The 18,576-nt window shown below is 50.8% G+C and overlaps 1 protein-coding gene across 2 annotated transcripts; it reads right to left on the bottom strand.

The window, feature by feature from the left end:
• Positions 1-1,889: 1,889 nt before the first annotated feature.
• Positions 1,890-17,180, bottom strand: RAB36 (RAB36, member RAS oncogene family). Of its 2 annotated transcripts, none has more exons than XM_056113617.1 (10): positions 17,100-17,180; positions 14,165-14,256; positions 11,681-11,746; positions 11,149-11,250; positions 8,920-8,984; positions 6,185-6,240; positions 5,125-5,202; positions 4,703-4,793; positions 2,558-2,677; positions 1,890-2,026 (listed from the first exon to the last, which is right to left on the bottom strand). In XM_056113617.1, the coding sequence occupies exons 1-10, from the start codon at positions 17,166-17,168 to the stop codon at positions 1,962-1,964; spliced, it is 804 nt and encodes a 267-aa protein (XP_055969592.1). In that variant the 5' UTR covers positions 17,169-17,180; the 3' UTR covers positions 1,890-1,961. The 2 variants fall into 2 exon arrangements, with proteins under 2 accessions (XP_055969592.1, XP_055969591.1); XM_056113616.1 differs by having other exon boundaries at positions 2,580-2,677.
• Positions 17,181-18,576: the final 1,396 nt, after the last annotated feature.

Genomic DNA, 18,576 nt, shown 5'->3' with positions numbered 1-18,576 from the left:
ACATAAACACACATGTCCAGTTGTACAGAAGAAAGCCTCAGTGAGGCCATCTCAGGGGATGCTGAGAGCGAAAGAGTCATAGCTTCAGGAATAAACACAGTGGCATCTTCAAAGCTAAAAGCTGGCTGCAAACCAAATGTCCCACATGCAAAGCAGGCTCAGTGGATTCTGGGCCCATTCAGAGAAGGAACAAAGGCCAAGGAATGGGCAGGCTGGCATACGAGCAGCAGGAAGGCTCTAGCAGGCCATGGAGAACACAGGCCACCTAGCAGTATTGGCAGCAGGAGGCCATTCAGGTTAAATGATAAAACAAACCCACATTGTGCTCACAGGAAGAGTCTGCAAAGAATCCCACCAGCTACCTAACACACTTCCCGCTGGGGAGTGCCATAGACACGCACTCTCTTTTCTCATAACACATAATTCCTTCAAGAGTAATTTCTCTAAAAATGCATTTTCTGACTTCAAGCCTGAGTTCTCCCTTGAACACACATCTTGCTTGCTTGCCTCTGTGTTTCTTTGCTTGTTTATCTCCACTCTGGAGAAGCTTTTGTTCTCTCTTGAACACATATTTCAAACCCACTTCCTCTTCTCTCACAACCTTTCTAAATACGGTTAATTCTATAAAAGCTACTTGCTTAACTATTTAAAAAACCATTTTCTATTTTTATGTATTTATTAATTGGTTTTGCTTTGGGGGCCCCACCTGCTGTGTTCAGGGCTTACTCCTGGCTCTGTGCTCAGGGATCAATCTTGGTCGGGCTTAGGGACCATATGTGGTTCTGGAGTCGAACCAGGGATGGCCTCATGCAAGGCAAGCACACTACTCACTGTACTATCTCTCCAGTCTACATTTTTCTACCATTAAAAAAAAAACCAAAAAGGTGGTGAAGAGGGTATGAACAGGGTTTGTCTTCATCAATAACTGGCAATTCCTCTGAGCTGATGACATCTTCTGGGCAACTGTGGTATTCAGGTCCTGTTTGGAGTCCCGGAAGGTGGTGCTAACCAAAACAATGTCTCTCAAAAGCTCACCATCAGTGCAAGGCAGATGGGATACCAGATGTACCCACCTGCCTGTGGCACGAAAATGGGTAGGAACGCATGTGTGGCAGGTGAAAGTGGAGGCACCATGTGGTGGCCTGGGGCAGTGAGGCATGTGGACAATAAAGATGCCATCACCAAAGTCCCGTGACCAGGGCTTTACTGCTCACAGGCCAATGGGAGAGGAGTGGCCTCGGCTCAGCAGCATCTGGGGAGTGAGGGGCAGCGTAGGGCAGTGCCATGCTTGAGAGCTGTAGCCATGAGTCACCCCAGAGGCCACTGTGCAGTTTCTTTCACGGTGTGGTGAGATTAGGCCGATTCCCTGTCCAGGTGGGTCAGAGAGGAGACACTGGCTTGTTCTGTTCTCGTCCATGGACTGGAAGGGCAGAAAGATTGCCAGGAAGGGCCCAAGAGGCCTTCTTTTTTCTCCTTTTCTGGAGAGGAATCAGGGAGGCCCAGCAAGTCCTAGCAAAGTTCCACACAAACACACAGATGGGTTTTTCTGCAGGCACTTATTCTTTGTAGTCATGTTTTCCCAGATCGCTCAGTTTAGAAGGATTCTGAGATTAGTCCAGAGCCCCAGTGGACTGCTGCGGTGTGCGGAGGCCAAGGGCAAGGCAAGGGCTGTGATGGGAGAAGTGTCCTGTGTCTGGGCCCTCTCCGGGACCAGGGAGACTTTCCAGTGACTCTGGAGGGACAGCTGGCTTTCCCACTGATGCCACAGTGGTACCCACAGCCGGGCAGTTGGGACTCTGGGGCAGGTAGTGGAGGTCTTGCCTGTCCCCCGTGTGGCTCAGCATGGAAGGTGGACAGTCATGTGGCTGAGCTCAGGCTCCTTGTTGTCGTCATCATCCCTGTCCAGGCACAGGAATCAATGCTCGGATACGAGGGAGTGGAGGCAAGCGACACAGGCCTGGCTAGCAGCAACTCGCGCCCGAGGGCCTTCTGCTCTCTGGGCTCTTGGCTGACCCTTCGTCCACTCCTGTAAGGGGGAGAGAAGTCATTGGCTCCACCGAACACTGGCAGCAGACACTGTGCAGTCTCCTGCTGGTCCCCGCTGATGTCTGAAGGTCAAAGGCATGAACCAGAACCCCCCCCCCCCCCGCCACTTGTTCAGGGCTGTGATGACCTGGCACATGCCTGATGGGCCTGAGTTACACACCAGGTGGCGGAACAGAGTGAGGGAAAGGCAGGGATGAAGAGAGCCAAAGCGCCCACATGTAAATGGATCAGAGGCTGCCCGACCTGGCCAATGAGGATGGATCTGTCAGAAGGGCAAGGAGAATCAGGAGGGGCGTGTACACACGTGTACACACGCAGGCAAGGTCAGGGGAAATGCAAGCCTGAGCTCAGAGTGATGTGAGAAAGAACTTTGCAGTGGGGAGGAGCGTCAAAGGATGACAAAGGTGACATGTTAAGGAGATGGCTGGTTTGGGGACAGGAAGGAGATGGGGGACACGGATTATAGGGCGCAAGGCTGCTCCTGAGCCCCAGCCCCGCCGCCAGTACGCACGGATGAGGTCTCCATCGCCGACCTGGAGCCGGGTGCTGCTCCTTCGCTCCAGGTCCTGAAGCACTGACTGCTCAAATGCCAGAGCGGCGACACGGCTGAAGAACGCCTTCACGTTCTCCCCTGTGGGAACACAAGGCACAGTGACCACCTCTTCCTCTGCCCTCTCATGCAGCTGCATTTGGGTGGGAGCCACTGGCTATGGGGGGTAGCCAAGCTCTAGCGGGTCTGGGGCCCCTGCCAGAGTAGCTCTGATAATAACAGCAACCATGCCAGCTTTAACCCCACCCAGCTGGGCCTCTGCAGGAGGCTGAGCCTGTCAGTCTTCCTTCCCTTCGGGGTCCATCCTCCTTCCAATCCTTGCAGACACCAGCTGCAAAATCGCCTGCAATTCTCAGCATTTTCCCAGTGTCTACTCCTTCTCTCAAGTCACCCTGAGCACTTCCTGTGAGCAGGTACTGGGTTATGCAGAGCTCAGAACACACCTATGTCCTGTTACCCATGGGCAGCTGTCTTGAGTCCTGATCTCAGCCCCCAAGACACAATGTCCTTTTTCAGTTAGCAACCTATACAACCACACAGGGCCATTGTGCTTGGCCCACAGGAGTGCTTAATGATCCTGCTATTACTCTGACAGGACGGAAGATTCTCAGAAGATTCAGAGGAACGCTTCCTTCCTAACCAAAGGGGTAGAGAGAACTGGGCATGGGCACTGCCAGTTTTTGACCTCTGGCTGGAGGCGAGGCTGCCACCTGAGGCATCTACTCTCAGCATCACTACTACTTGCTCTTCCGGCTCCTGGCCCTCCCCTCTGTGGCCTTCCCGGGGAGCGAGGGTAGTGCCTTCCTAGTCCCTAAAAACTCAGGTTCCTCTGGGATCTAGAGGCAGCAGCCTCTGCACATATTTCATTTTGTCCTCAACAATCTTGGTTTTCAAGTTCTGTTCTTTGCTTCTCTGCATTTTCTATTTTTCTGAGTGAGTTTTGAAATTTAAAACAATTTTTTCATTAATAAAAGGAGGGCTGGAGCAAGAGTAATACAGCCTTGCATGGGGCAAATCCAGGTTTGATCCGCAGCACTCCATATAATCCTCTGAGTCTTACCAGGAGTGATCCCTGAACACAGAGACAGGAATAAGGCCTGAGCACTGCCAGATTTATCCCCACCTTTTACTCACACACACACACATATATAATATGGTCTGGAGGGATAGCACAGCGGGTAGGGCGTTTGCCTTGCATGCGGCCAACCTGGATTCAAATCCTCTGCCCCTCTCAGAGAGCCCGGCAAGCTACAGAGTATCCCACCCGCACAGCAAAGTCCCACAAAAGCTCCCCGTGGCATATTCAATATGCCAAAAACAGTAACAAGTCTCACAATGGAGACGTTAATTATTGGTGCCTGCTCCGAGCAAATGGATGAACAACAGGAGGACAGTGACAGAGACAGTGATGTGTGTGTGTGTGTGTGTGTGTGTGTGTGTATGTGTACACAGCAGGTATGTGTATGCAGGAGGTTGGGGTTGATCTAGGTTTGATCCCTGGCATCATATATGGTCCCTAAACATATCCAGGAGTAGGTCACTACTGGGTGTGGCCCCCAAACCAAAAAGATTAATAAAAATTAAATAAAATAAACTGAGATAAAGAACATTACTTTATATTCCTATATGAGACACTGAAGGGTGAGATGGGCCATCTAGCTTTGGGCCCAGGGTCCACAGTGGCCTCTGAGTGAGGGCAGCTCAGGGGCCATGTGAGGGGCCATGTAAGGTGTGGAGTGGAAGATTGTCCTGCGGGCACAAAAGGCCCTTTGACTAGGTCATGGGGTGCCTTCACCAAACAGCAGGACAGCACAGTAGTCATAGGTGAGAAGTAATTTCTGTCCTGGCCCTGTCACTTCTTCCTCTGTGGTCCTTGAAAGTGACCTCAGAGGAAGAAAGGGAATCCCAGGGGGAGGTGGCAGTGGCATTAGACAACACAGTGGCCCAGCACATGGTGTGGCTGTTCCTCCTCCATGGTCCAGGGCTCCCAGTCTCCTGCTACAGCTGAGACTCCTCTCAGGCCACCGAGCTGGGCTGAGTCAGGCACAGGCCAGAGGAGACACAGGAGCCCCCACTTACCCCGATGACAGTCCTACACCCACTCACCTGTCTTGGCTGACACCGACCAGTACTCAGCCTGCATCTCATTGGCCAGGCGCACGGCATCCGCTTCCATCTGCTCGAAGGCTGCACCTGACTGGGAGACACAGCAACCCTGACCCGGCTTCCTGGGACCTTCCCTGGCAGCCCGTGGGGGGACACTACCCTCTACTGCCCCCTCCTCCCCATCTCACCCAGGGCTGCTGAGCAAGCATGGTGAAGGGTTTGGGGGGGGGGAGGGCATGCTTTCCCGGCGGATAAAACCCTACCTGTCCTTTTCTGGCAAGGAGAGCAGAGTCTCTCTACTTCTTAGCCCCTAGACCTGTGCTCTTCAAGTCCAGGCCTATCAGTGCTAAGCACCCCCCATTTCAGGAAAGCAGATACATTGTCCTGGGGGCCACTCAGGTCTCCTGCTTTGTTCTACTCACCAGAAGGTCCTTCTTGGTTCCCACTAGGAACACAAAACAGGAGCCTGGTTCATTCTCCCTGAGTGCATCCTCCAGCCACTGCCTGGAAGCACAGAGGGGACTCAGGGCAGAGACCATCCACTCACCTACCTCACTCAAAGGGCTTGGGGAAGGCGAGGGGCAGAAGGGTGCAGCCCTGGCTTCCCAAGGGCTGACACATGAGCCAGCCGGGGGGTACTGGAAGAGCATCTTGACCTGACTGGTCCTGTAGCAGGGAGGGCCTCTGTGAGGCTGCAGAGGCTGGGAAGGGCAGAGCCCATGCTGATTCAGGAAAAAGATCCCTGCACTTCCATCAGCTTTAATGGTCATCCTGGTTTCCCTCACAGGATTTGGGAAATGCTGGATGAGAATGTCTGAAACTAAAGTGAGGTATAAGGGGGCTTTGGACCATTAGCTAGAGAATCACTGACATAAGCAAAAAGGGCCCCGGGATGTGGTCAAGCTGCTGGCTCTTACCCATGTCTCTGCCCAGGACAGAAGCCCCTAATCACTTCCCTTCCTAGAGGACTGGTTAAAGAATTGATGAACCTGGGACAAAGGAAAATATGGTGGCCCTCACCCCCAAACAATAGAGCATTCAAATAGGACCAGCTCCTCTAAACAGGGGCACCCATGAGTTTGTGTGGTTATGCTCTGAGCTGACTCTGTCCTTAGCAGAAGACCCTGCATCTTTTTTCTGTGGGTATTTTTTTTTGCGGGGGGGGAGGTTAGGAGGTCACATTCGGCTATGCTTAGGGGTTACTCTTGGCTCTGCACTCAGGAATTACTCCTGGCAGTGCTTGGGGGACATATGGAATGCCAGGAGTCGAACTCAGGTCAGCTGTATGCAAGGCAGACACCCTACCCGCTGTACTATTGCTCCTGCCCTGGCCTTACATCTTGAAGGATAAAAGGATAGGGTATTGGGGAGCTGGTGGGCAGTCAATCCACCTTGACAGTGATCCCAGGGTCTCATCCACCATCTGGAGTTGGGGAGCACAGGGAGCATTTTTAAGGTTTGAGAGGAGAGGGCGCCCCAGACTTGCCTGGTATGCTCCAGAGTCTGTACATCGGTGAGGTCAAAGGCTGTGATGATCACTGCACATGTAGGTGAAAACCAAGAGTCAGTCAGAGAGCTGAGACAGAGTGATAAGTGGGGGTCCTCTCAGGCATCTCTGCTCCCTACGAGGAACCAGGATCTTTTGGAACTGTCCTGGTTCCCAGGCCAGGACCCCATGATGAAGGAGGACCCATCTCATGGTTGATTCTGGGACAAACCTTCTTTTTTCCCTTTCTGACCCACACTTTGTGGCCCAGCCAAGGCGAGATGAACTAGTGGACTCCCATATTCCTATATTCAGAATTCCCTGTTGCAGTTTACACTTTAGGGAGCCTGATGAGGACCTTAACCACTGAGAGCCCCAGCTTCTCATATGTAAAATGGTGAGAGTGATACCTCAAGCTCTCGGGGCAGCTATGAGCATTAAACAAGAGCCATCATCATCATCATCATCATCATCATCATCATCATCATCATCATCATCTTTTTATTATACCACATATGGCTGCGCTCAGGGCTCTGTGCTCAGGAATCATTCCTGACAGGATTGGAGACCACATAGAGTGCTGGGAATTGAACCCAGGCCATCCATGTGCAAGGCAAGCTCGCTATCCATTGTGTTATTGCCCCAGATCCCTAAGACTCGCTATTTTCAAAGCTTGAACTAGGGCCTGGGCTGGAGTGATAGCACAGCCGGCAGGGCATTTGCCTTACACGCAGCCAACATGGCCGACCCGAGTTCGATTCCTTCGCCCCTCTCGAAGAGCCTGGCAAGCTACCGAGAGTATCTCGCTCGCACAGCAAAGCCTGGCAAGCTACCCGTGATGTGTTCGATACGCCAAACACAGTAACAAGTCTCACAATGTTACTGGGCCCGCTCGAGCAAATCGATGAACAATGGGAGGACTGTGACCTGTGACCTGTGAACTAGGGCCTGATATGGGATTGACTTTTCACGTGGCAGCTAGAAACTGGGAGTGATTAGCAACAAAGAGCTTTAAGGAAACAGTTTCTGGAGAGGCAGCAAGTAGAAACTGGGGGGAGGGGGGGCTGGAGTGATAGCACAGCGGGTAGGGCGTTTGCCTTGCATGCGGCCGACCCAGGTACAATTCCCAGCATTCCATATGGTCCCTTGAGCACCGCCAGGAGTAATTCCTGAGTGCAGATCCAGGAGTAACCCCTGTGCATTGCCAGGTGTGACCCAAAAAGCAAAAAAAAAAAAAAAAGAAAAAGAAAAAGAAAAAGAAAATGGGAACTACAACTCTCATCTCCTTGGCTCTCCTTGCTGGGTCACCCTGACCCTAAGCTGTCTAGGGTGGCCAAGTTCCTGCTGGGGCTCTGGCAGGAACCTCATATGGAGGACATTCCAGAGAAGTCTGCTCTTTACTGGTCCCTGGGGCTGCAAGCAGGACTAGAGTGGGAGCTTCATCTGCACCTTGACCAAAGCCTGTGGGAGAGCCCCTCCTCCCCGCCAGGCAGAGAGGAAGTGATGTCCCAGATCCGCTGTTTGCCAGGGGCATCAGGCACATTCTACTCTTACTCTTGAGGGTATCAGCCCCAGGGAAGAGAGAAGCCGTGGTGAAGTGGCAGACCTAGGATGCCCACACATAGCTGAGGTGTTTATACTTCCTTTTTTGTTTGTATCTGGGGAGAGAGACTCCCCAGTACTGCTTGGGGAGCCCTGGGGCCACTTCCAGCAGTACACGTCCATGCTATAGAGCAGTTTGGGCTCCAACAGTTCTGGGGGCCCTCAGGGTCACTCTGGCTGTGTAAGGGAGGCCATATGATGCCAGGGATTGTATTCAGGGTCTTGGGCGTGCAGGGCATGTGCTGTGCCCCTCTGACCTATCTCACAGTCCGTTTCCTGTTTGTAGTGTTTTCAATTGATTTCTGTGGTAGGTGGGGGGTTGGTGATGGGGGTCTTGTTCAGAGGTTCTCAGGGGCCTGAAGGCTACTCTCAGCATTTCTTGGCCTGGCATGGAGGGCCTGAAAGTTTTGATGCTTGGGCCCAACTACGCTGGTCTGGAAAGTGCTCAGGAGCCATACAATGCCAGAGATTGAACTTTCAGTCTAGCACATGCCAGGCAGGGGCTCCAGTTCTTTGACTTATTTCCCACCCCCATGTTTTCAAATCATAATGAAAAAGTTATATTTTTTTTACTCTGGCACAGAATAGTTACTACCTGTGCCTCATCCTTTGAGATGGGTTTGGTATACTTAAAACAGTACTCTCACACTGCTCTGAAAAACCCTTTCTCTATCCCTCTAAGAGTAGGAGCTTCTAATACTGACTGCTTGGGGACCTGGTGGTCCCCATGGCCCTATGTCCTGTCTCAGTCACCACCACTGTCCTTCGGTCTGGGGTGCAGTCCACTTGTGATACAGCCCCTCTCTTTCTCTCTAGCCCAACCTCTGCCCTGCCACTGGGAGTCCACTCTCTGGAGTCCCTAAATAAGCTCTTCCTTCTCTGAGTGTCTCTCGGAGCTGAAAATGTGGATTGAAACTTAGAGGAAGCAACCAGCACCAGTGGATCCCTAAAGTGTGACTGTCATAATCAGCCCAGGAAATCAGGCAGGAAAACAACTTCCTTGGTCTAGGAGGAGAGGTGTTTCTCAGATCACAGACATGGTGTCTGCACAGCAAAGCTAAATTTTCCACTGTGGAGTCCACTAGGGAGTTTCCTGCTGCTCATGGTCAAGGGCTCATCACTCACTCACCTTGGGCACCCCGGTAGTAGGCAGATGCGATGCACTTGAACTTCTCCTGTCCAGCAGTGTCCCAGCTAAGTCATGACACAGAGAGGGAAAAGAGCAGAAGTGGGAAGGTTCAGCAACTTCAATGGTGTGAGCCAGCAGGCTAGTGGGCAGAGGGCAGCAGACCTGAGGGCTGTGCTAGGGAGTGGGCTTCACGAAGTGCCTGCAGTGCACTTATCAGTCATCATTATCCTCCAGTTCCCTAGGATTCCTTCCTTGGATATCCAAGGGGAGGGGTTCCCTGGCTGGATTCACCATGCCTATGAAGGAAGAATATGACCTTTGTAGCTTTACTACCTGGCGGAATGGAATAATATTGAGCTCAGTCCCTTCTGACATTAAAATAAGAGGCTATGCTCCCTAGATGGTTCAGTCTGAAAATATAAAGTCCAACTGGACTATTCAAGACTCAGACTTGAATAGTCCATAAATAGGACCTGGGTTCAGACTGGGACTGCCAGTGATGGCTTTGTCACTTGTCATATGGGACTGGGGCTTGGCTTCACCCGCTCTCTTACAGCAAAGGAGACATACAGCTTTCTACATGAGGGATGGTGAGGGACACGACTCTCATGTTTGGGGTCATTTTGACGCTAAATCAACTGAGTCCTCATTCCATGAAAGAAAAAGCAACAATTGATTAATGATGTCTTCCACGGGTTCAGAATAGAAGAGAGGGCACACATACTGAGATCCTCTTGCCCATGTTTGCAACCAGGCAGGAGGTGACTAATCAGGTCTGAGTATGAAGTTTCATACTGTTTCAATATGACATCCCTTTTTTTGACTTTTCTAAAATGAAATTTAACTTTAAAAAAATTTTTTTTGCTTTTTGGGTCACACCCAGTGATGCACAGGGGTTCCCCCTGGCTCTGCACTCCTGGCAGTGCTCAGGGGATCATATGGGATGCTGGGAATTGAACCCAGGTCAGCTGCATGCAAGGCAAATGCCCTACCTGTTGTGCTATCACTCCATCCCTAAAATTTAACTTTTCTGAGTGAATTGAAGATAAGATAAAGTCATGAGCAATATACCAATGGTATTTTTTTCTAGTGATCCAGTTTGATGTGGAATTTTTTGGTGTTTTTTTTCTATTGATTCATTCCAGGAGTTGGGGAGATAACTCAAACAGCTGGAATAAATGTTTTACATTCGCCAAGCCCCAAGATTAGTCCCCAGTACTACCTGACTCCCAGCACTGCTGGATGGCTTCCAGTCACTGTCACTGTCCTCCCGTTGTTCATCAATTTGCTCAAGCGGGCCCAGTAATGTCTCCATTGTGACAACTGTTACTGTGTTTGGCATATCAAATATGCCACGGGTAGCTTGTCAGGCTTTGCCGTGCAGGTGAGATACTCTCGGTAGCTTGCTGGGCTCTCCGAGAGGGGCGGAGGAATCGAACTCGGGTCAGCCATGTTGGCCGCTTGCAAGGCAAATGCCCTACCCACTGCGCTATCGCTCCGGCCCAGGCTTCCAATAAAGAATAATAATAATGACCAAATAGCACCACCATGCTTAGGGCTGGGAAGATATCTCAAAAGGTGGAGCAAGTGCCTGGCATGTGTGAGACTCTACCTTTGATTCCTGGCACTCATGTCCCCCTAAGTACCACCAGTTATAGCTATGATAACCCTTAACCCCCCCTGAGTATACCGCCCCAAATAAAAAAATTATAAGTATTCATCAGGGTTTTTTCATGTCTGAAGATGATTCTAATAGTTGGGGAGCCGGAAGGATGGCCTAGAGGGAGAGCCAGTTGGATGGCTGGCAGTGGTGCCAGTGTAAGACAATCAGAGGCTGAGTCAGCAGCATAACTCTGCTCTTTCCTGGACCCTCTAATTAGATTAGACCTTTGGGTGCACCTTTGAGTGAACCCCAATATAGGCCACTGTCACCATTAGCTCCTTGATCTCGGTTTTTCTGGCTCAGAGCCAGGGAACAGTGGGGAAGTGGAGGAGGTTTAAGGACTTTTCAAATAAATGATCAACACAAGACACCCGCTAGGACTGAGGGACTATTTCAGGCCTTGAGAACTGGGAACTCAGGATTCACAACCAGGTGCTACTGTCCAGGAAGGTCCTAACTGAGCCCCGTGGAGCAGAGCTCAGAGGGCCAGAGCTTCTGCCGGGAGCTTTTCCCAAGACTGTCTCCACAGGTCACACAGGAAACAGGGCGACATTCTGGTCACTTACATCTGGAGGCTGTAGGGAATCCCAGCGATCTCAAAGCGCTCAATTTCAAAGTCAACCCCAATAGTGGCCTTGTAGTCACGGTCAAAAACATTCTTGCAAAACCTGTGAGAGCACAGGAAAACCTCAGAGAAGTATTCACAATGTTTGGCCTATGATAGTGGAAGTCTGGAGGCAAAAACATAAAAATAAAAGTCCAATCCTTTTACCCCTAGAAACACTATGGAGATGACAGTCTAGGGGGACAGGGAGCCACAACAATAACCAGGTGGGAAAGAGAAGTCACAGCAATGAGTGTGAGTTAGGAAACCATGATAAACTGGCTGTCTGTATGTAGGGAGGGCAATAAGGTATGAGCCAGTGACCTCAAGGGGACAATATGACAAACCCCAGGTTTCTGGAATCCTCCACTATGCTCAATACCTCCGTCTCCCTGAATTCTTGCACCCTCTCCTTTGGGTGACTCCCAGCAGTCACGCAATGTCATCTGGGTCACCCCGGCCAAGGCACTGTGTTGGAGTATTTGTTGGCGTACCTGTGAATGAGGCTGGTCTTGCCCACGTAGAGATCACCCAGGACAACCACCTTGGAGAGTTTGAGCCTGGCAGGAATATGTCCAAATTACTCTAAAGCAGGTTCACAAAGGTACCTACCTACCTACACACACACACACACACACACACACACACATACACACACACGTTCAAAATTACTCTAAAGCAGGTTCACAAAGGTACCTACCTACACACACACACACACACACACACACATACACACACACGTTCAAAATTACTCTAAAGCAGGTTCACAAAGGTACCTACCTACACACACACACACACACACACACACACACACACCACTTTCCTTTCCTGCAAGTTTCTCCTCAATCCTGGGCAAGAGATCAGATAGTCATTTGCAGAGATCCTGGTTCCCACCCTTGGTTCATGACACCCCCGCCCCACCCAGTGGGCTCCACGCCCTATTGTGATAATTGGACACAGGTGTAGAGAGGCTGAAGGAGCAGAGGGAAGCGTCCTGGTGTGGGGGTGTCTAGTGGAGGGTGCAGGAGCCTGGAGTGCATGGAGGAGAAAAACACAGTGCTGGAGCTGGAGCAATAGCACAGCAGGTAGAGCATTTGCCTTGCATGTGGCCAACCTGGGTTCAATTCCCAGCATCTCATATGGTCCCCTGAGCACTGCCAGGAGTAATTCCTGAGTGCATGAGCCAGGAGTGACCCCTGTGCATCGCCAGATGTGACTCAAATAGGAAAAAAAAAAAGACAGTGCTGACATGCAGGGGACACATATACAAGGGACAGAATTCTACACTCTCCCCCCTGTCCCTGGGGGCATGCGCCTACTTCTTGTAGGTAGGCACTTCCTGTGGGGACACTACTGCCACCTGCTTTCTTGGAGCTGTCTGCCAGGGTCAGGCAGACCAGAGGGCCTTTCAGGAACAGGATTCAGGGCTGTGGTTTGAGGTAAACCGGTTCTGAGGTTCTCAGGCTCTCTACAGATTCTGATCTCCCTGAGCAGCTGCCACCATCCGTGATGCGTCCTGCACTTCAGGCAACAGCAGGCCCCAAGTTTCTGCAGTTCCTGCCAAAGAGACTCATGGTCAAAGCCTCCACCCTGGCTCAACATCTGACCAGGCATTTCCTCCTGCTGCAAAGAGCAAGTCCCTGTGTCACTTGGTGATCCGCTGTGGCTCACAAGAGCGGGCAGGGGCTGTGTCTGCTCTGCTTGCAGGCAGCCTCTAATTCTGGACCGGAAATGCTGCTTCTCTGATGAGGGACAAAAGGCATTGTTGGAGAGAGTTCCCTCTGTGTCTCAGTTTCCCCACATCCCAACATTGTTGTGGGGAGGGAGATGCTAGGGATGGAGCACCTGGCACAGATTCAGCACACCTGATTCAGCGGCCATCGCTCTCGCCACGATGACGTGCTCTGGCCATTTGGAAATGAGTTTGGCCTCACCTCACCCAGCTGTGGACATCTCAGAACTGGGCCTCCGTAGCACATATCTATGACACCTGCGAGATCAGCCAATTTCCTGTATAGATTATGAGCACTTCAGGATAAGAGACTGCAACAGGCTCTGTCTGCATTTATTAAAAGGAGCGATTCTTTTGTTTTTGGTTTGGGGCCATACCCAGCCTTAATGCTAGGGCTTACTCCTGGCTCTGCGCTCAGAACTCACTCCCGGCAGGGCTCAGAGGGGCCATATGGGTCGCAGGGGACAAAAACTAGGTCAGTCACATGCAAAGCAACTACCCTACCCCCTTGGACTACCCCTCTGCCCCCCAAACGAGTGGCTATTTTTGTTTTGGGGTTTTTGTTAGTTTGTTTTTGGATCAAACCAGGTGATGCTCAGGGGTTACTCCTGGCTCTGTACTCAGGGATCATTCTTGGTAGTGCTCAGGGGACCATAAGGGATACCCAAGATTGGACCAGGGCCAGTTTCATGCCAGGTTACTGCTGTACTATTTCCCTGGCCCCAAAAGGAGTGATATTGAAAGACCCCCTTGGGCTGGTGCTGCTGAAATAGGAATAGGACAGAGATAGGCCTCACATTTAGGCAAACTCATAATTCTCTGAAGTGTGCATGTGTGTGTGTGTGTGTGTGTGTGTGTGTGTGTGTGAGAGAGAGAGAGAGAGAGAGGGGGGGGGTGTCCTTTCCCTCACAGGCTGGGAGGCAGATATAGTGGGGGTGGCACAGGAAGCCAAAGAGGATCAACACTTACACTGAGACCTGAGGAGAAGAAGGAAGACACAGACCCAGGAGACAGACACACTGAGATATCAGTTCAGAAATCAGACTGAAAATTCCTAGACACATCTTCCCAGGGAAATTGGTTCTACATGGCCGATGGCAGAGGTATCTTGAAAAAGTCAGATAAAATTCCCAGTTGATTCTCCAGACCCGGTGGAGTCTCTGAGTTTTGTTCATTCATATACTCATTCCTGCTCACAGTGCCCCCAGCCCCAGTCCCACGTCCTCTAGCCTGCGGCGGAGCTCACCCAACAGTGCCCGTGTTCCTACGCTGGCAGACCACGCTGACCTGCCCATGGAAGTGCTCCTTGAGCTGGAGGCAGGCCTCGGGTGTGTACCACTGGAAAGAGACAGACAGACAGATAGGCAGACACATCATCCTAAACAGTGACGCAGGGTAGTGAGGGAGTGACTAACTTCCCAGTATTTCCCTCCTCCCCTGCTGCAAGGCTGGCTTTAGCTTTCTGTGGTCACTCTTGTCACTTGTGTCATCTAGCTCATCAGAGGCCTGAAAACTACAGAGGCTTGTGCCTTCCAATGAGAGGAAGCAGCACTGGATGAGACCAAAGAGCTCGTGCAGATTCAGAGTTGAGCCGTGTCTTTGCTGAGAATGTGTGGTGTACCTCTGTTATCTCTGGGTCTCTGGATTAATTAATTAATTAATTAATTAAATCTATCACACATGGCCGATCTGGCTCATAATAAATGCCCAGAAAATGTTTTTGCTGTTTACGGGATTAATTCTTAGAGGGTTTTTTGGTTTTTGCTTTTGTTTTGCATTAGGATACTTTTGTTTAAAAGATAGTTGTTTATTTTATATACTAAATTATTTTTTGTTTGTTTTGGGGTCATACCTGGTGATGCTCAAAAGTTATTCCTGGCTCTATGCTCAGAGATTATTCCTGGCAGTGCTCAGGGGACCATAGAGGGTGCCAGAGACTGAACGTGGTTTGGAGACATGCATGGCAAGGGCTTTACCCACTGCACTATCCTTCTGACCCCAATAGTTTTATTTTAAATATGTGCAAGAAAAGTTTCCTAGAAGGACATATCCACTGTTCTAAGATGTCACATCCAGGCAGTAGTTTAATTCAGTGCAAGGAAGCATTAAGTCCACATTTACCTGTCAACCATGGCTGCTACTTAATGTCTCTGAAACCCCAGAGACTTGGGTCATGAAATGAGTTGTCTTTAAATCTATCACAGATGGCCAATTTGGCACATACTAAATGCCCAGGAAATGTTTTTGCTGTTTAAGACCCATCACACCTGTTGAAAAAACCTTTGTTTTATAATTAGGAAGAATGACTTTAAACAAACAATCATTAGGAGAAATGATATTAAACAAACAAAGGATAAAGACTTTATTTTGCTCTCAGGTTAACCAAAACTAAGGATGGAGTTTGCCAAGCACCGAGGGGGAAGGACACAGCTGGAGACAATACATATGGTCCACCAGGAGAGGCCTGGATATTGTTCTGGACTACATACACTACAGTACTATGAGCTCTCACCCCCACTGTGGCGAGGGCTCATCTGCTTCCCCTTGCCCTGGCATTTCTTCTGAGTTCTCAGGCACTGAAATGGCACGCCTACTCTCACCATCTGGGAGACAAAGATGGAGGGAACAGTGAGAGAAATTTTATTTATTTATTTATTTATTTTTGCTTTTTTTGGGTCACACCCAGCGACGCTCAGGGGTTACTCCTGGCTCTGCACTCAAAAATTACTCCTGGCAGTGCTCGAAGGGACCATATGGGATGCTGGGAATCGAACCCAGGTCGGCCGCGTGCAGGACAAACGCCCTACCCGCTGTGCTATCACTCCAGCCCCCTATTTATTTATCTTTGTTGTTGTTTTTAGGCCAAACCTTCTCATGCACAGGGCTTACTCCTGACTCTGTGCTCAAGGATGATTCCTGGTGATCTCAGAAGACCATATGAGTATCAAGATTCCATCCCAGGAGGGCTACATGCAAAAAGCAAATACCCTGCCTGCTCTGGGCCTGAAAGAAATTTTAAAAAGGCAAGTTATGAGGCTGTTTCCTTATTGGAAGCATGGCAATAACTCATCACAGCAGCTCTTCTTGTGGCCATTGAGGATTAAATGGGTAACAGGGTGAACATATTAGCCCAGCAAACCACATTGGTGTGGGAGAGTGTCAGTTACTCCCTGAGGAAGTAAGTAAGCAGCTTTTTCTAGTCTGCTTCCATGTCAGCCCCCAGTAGAGGCTGGCCTAGGAATGGTGGTCACTAGCAGAATAGCACCATTTTGAACAGAATGAGACGTAGTAAAGAAGATCGGACAGAGTATGAGCTGATTTTAGAGACAGAGAAACCCGGGTAAGAAAAAACTTTCTCTCCTGACTGACAGTCTCTTATGTCTGAAATGGTATAGCCCTGGGTTGCAGGATGAACTTGGCCAGTGATGGCCAATAACGCCTAACTTCCAGAGGCAGGAGGCAGAGAACCTCACCTTCTTTGGAAATAGGAGGGATATCCAGGTTGCCTTCTGGGAAAGGGGGAGGTTGGAGAGTTGGAATCATACATAATTAGGTAGTGGCCTCACTGTGCTTTGCCCAGTTATGGGATGGTAAGCAGCCTCTCTCCCTCTCTGGACCTCGTTGTCCTGCAATGTAAATGGGTTCTACAGCACAGGGACCCTGGACTATATTGTGGCAAAATGAAGAAAGAATGACAGTTGGGGATGGGGGGGGGGGGGTGGAACTCTGGATTTGGTGTTGGGAAGTTGGGAAACTAGAGAGTTGTTTAGAGAACGGTGGAAACAACACAGAGCTACAAGGGAGCTTCTGTTTGCCAAGAGCTAGGCTACCCAATGCAAGAAGAATTATCCTTGCGAATCAACAGCACTGCTCTTGTCATAACCTGCCCACGGTCACAGCTTAATGAGTCAGAATTCATACCTGAACTGTCTGACCACACGATCTCTGCCCTAAACCTCTAGACCACACTGCCTCCTGGTGTCACCCTTAATTTACTGCCTCGCATTGGCCCTAACAGTACAGACATCGGGCTTCTCAAGAAGGCTTCCAAGTCAGGTTCCTATCGGGGAGGGGCTGATCTCCCTGTTTATTCACCTTGCCTTGCTTCCCATAGCGAGTGTAAGTGGGGAAGTGGTGTCAGGAGAACAGGGCACACGGGAATGGTTGGTCCAGGAGTCTACCTTAGGGAGACAGGCGATGATGCGGTCCCGGCTCACAGGAGGACCCCTTGGCATCAGGGAGGACTTCATCCTTCCAGAGTCCTGTGGGCCCAACCAGGGAAAAGAGACTTAAGGAGCTATTAAAAATCATCCCTGCTTGGAAAACCCACTGGGGATGGGAGATGTGTACTGAGAGTAGACTATAGACCGAACATGATGACCACTTAATACCTGCATTGCAGACCACAACACCCTAAAGGAGAGAGAGTAAACAGGGAATCTGCCTGCCACAGAGGCAAGGAGGGGGATGGGGGAGATGGGGGGGTTTGGGGAAGGATACTGGGAACATTGGTGGTGGAGAATGGGCATTGGTGGAGGGATGGGTACTCGATCATTCACTGTCACTGTCCTCCCGTTGTTCATCGATTTGCTCGAGCAGGCCCAGTAACATCTCCATTGGAGACTTTTGTTGTTACTGTGTTTGGCATATCGAATACATCATGGGTAGCTTGCCAGGCTCTGCCATGCGGGCGAGATACTCTCGGTAGCTTGCCGGGCTCGATCATTATATGACTGAAGTGTAAGCATGAAAGTTTGTAAGTCTGTAACTGTATCTCACGGTGATTCATTAAAATAAAATAATAAAAGTTTTAAAAAAAAATTTTTTTAAAAAATCATCCCTAACTTTCAGGTAGTTTTTTTTTTTTAAACAGACTTAAGGCTCCTTCTTTGTCAGGAATATTGACCAAGGAAAACATCTGAGCATCACCAAGTTCTCTCTCTCTTAATCTGCAGGCAAGTATGGTGGGGGGGGAGGGGATGAGGAATGGGCCTACCTGGTACTGCCAGCGCCTCTAGCAGATGCCCAATCAGGAGAGGCCCTTCTCGGAGCTTCACTGCGAGGTCTGAGAGAGGCTGCGGCAGAGGGTGGGGGTGAAGGGCGTTGAACTGAAAGGGGAGGGCTTCGGGTGGGCGGGGCCTTGTGTCAACCCCACCCGGGAGGCCCCTGACGGCCTCGCCTATGCTGCAGCGCCCCCAAGAGGGCGGCCTTGTCTCGGGCCTGTGACCCTTCGCTCCATGACCGGCCCTCCTCCAGAACGACTCAGGGTGGGACCCCGGGCATGAGCAGGCCCCTGACCGCACGTTCAGGTTGTGGCATTGGAAGAGGTAGGCGGGGAACCCAGCGCCCTCCCGCCGCCAGCGCACTGGGTTGTGCCTAACCGGGATCAAGGGTGGGACAGCCTCGGGCCTGGGGCTACGGACTCACCCGCGGCGGCGGCGACTGCAGAGCCCCGGGAGTGTGCGCGGCCTAGTCTGTCCCGACCTGCGGCGGCGATCACCATGGCGACGAGGGCCTGTGACAGGCAGGCGTCTGCCGAATCCTGAAAGTTGCGGGGCGGGGCCTGGGAGGGGCTCCAAGTGGAAGGAGTCCCCCGGGGAGGTCTGGCACCAGCGATCACCACGGCAACCGGAGCCTCCCAGGATCTCCTGGGAATGC

This window comes from Sorex fumeus, unplaced genomic scaffold (assembly GCF_029834395.1).
Source record: "Sorex fumeus unplaced genomic scaffold, SorFum_2.1 ptg000021l, whole genome shotgun sequence".
NCBI classification, from domain to species: Eukaryota; Metazoa; Chordata; class Mammalia; order Eulipotyphla; family Soricidae; genus Sorex; species Sorex fumeus.
Note: the sequence above shows the minus strand (reverse complement) of the source record. Positions and strands in the feature narration are given on the sequence as shown.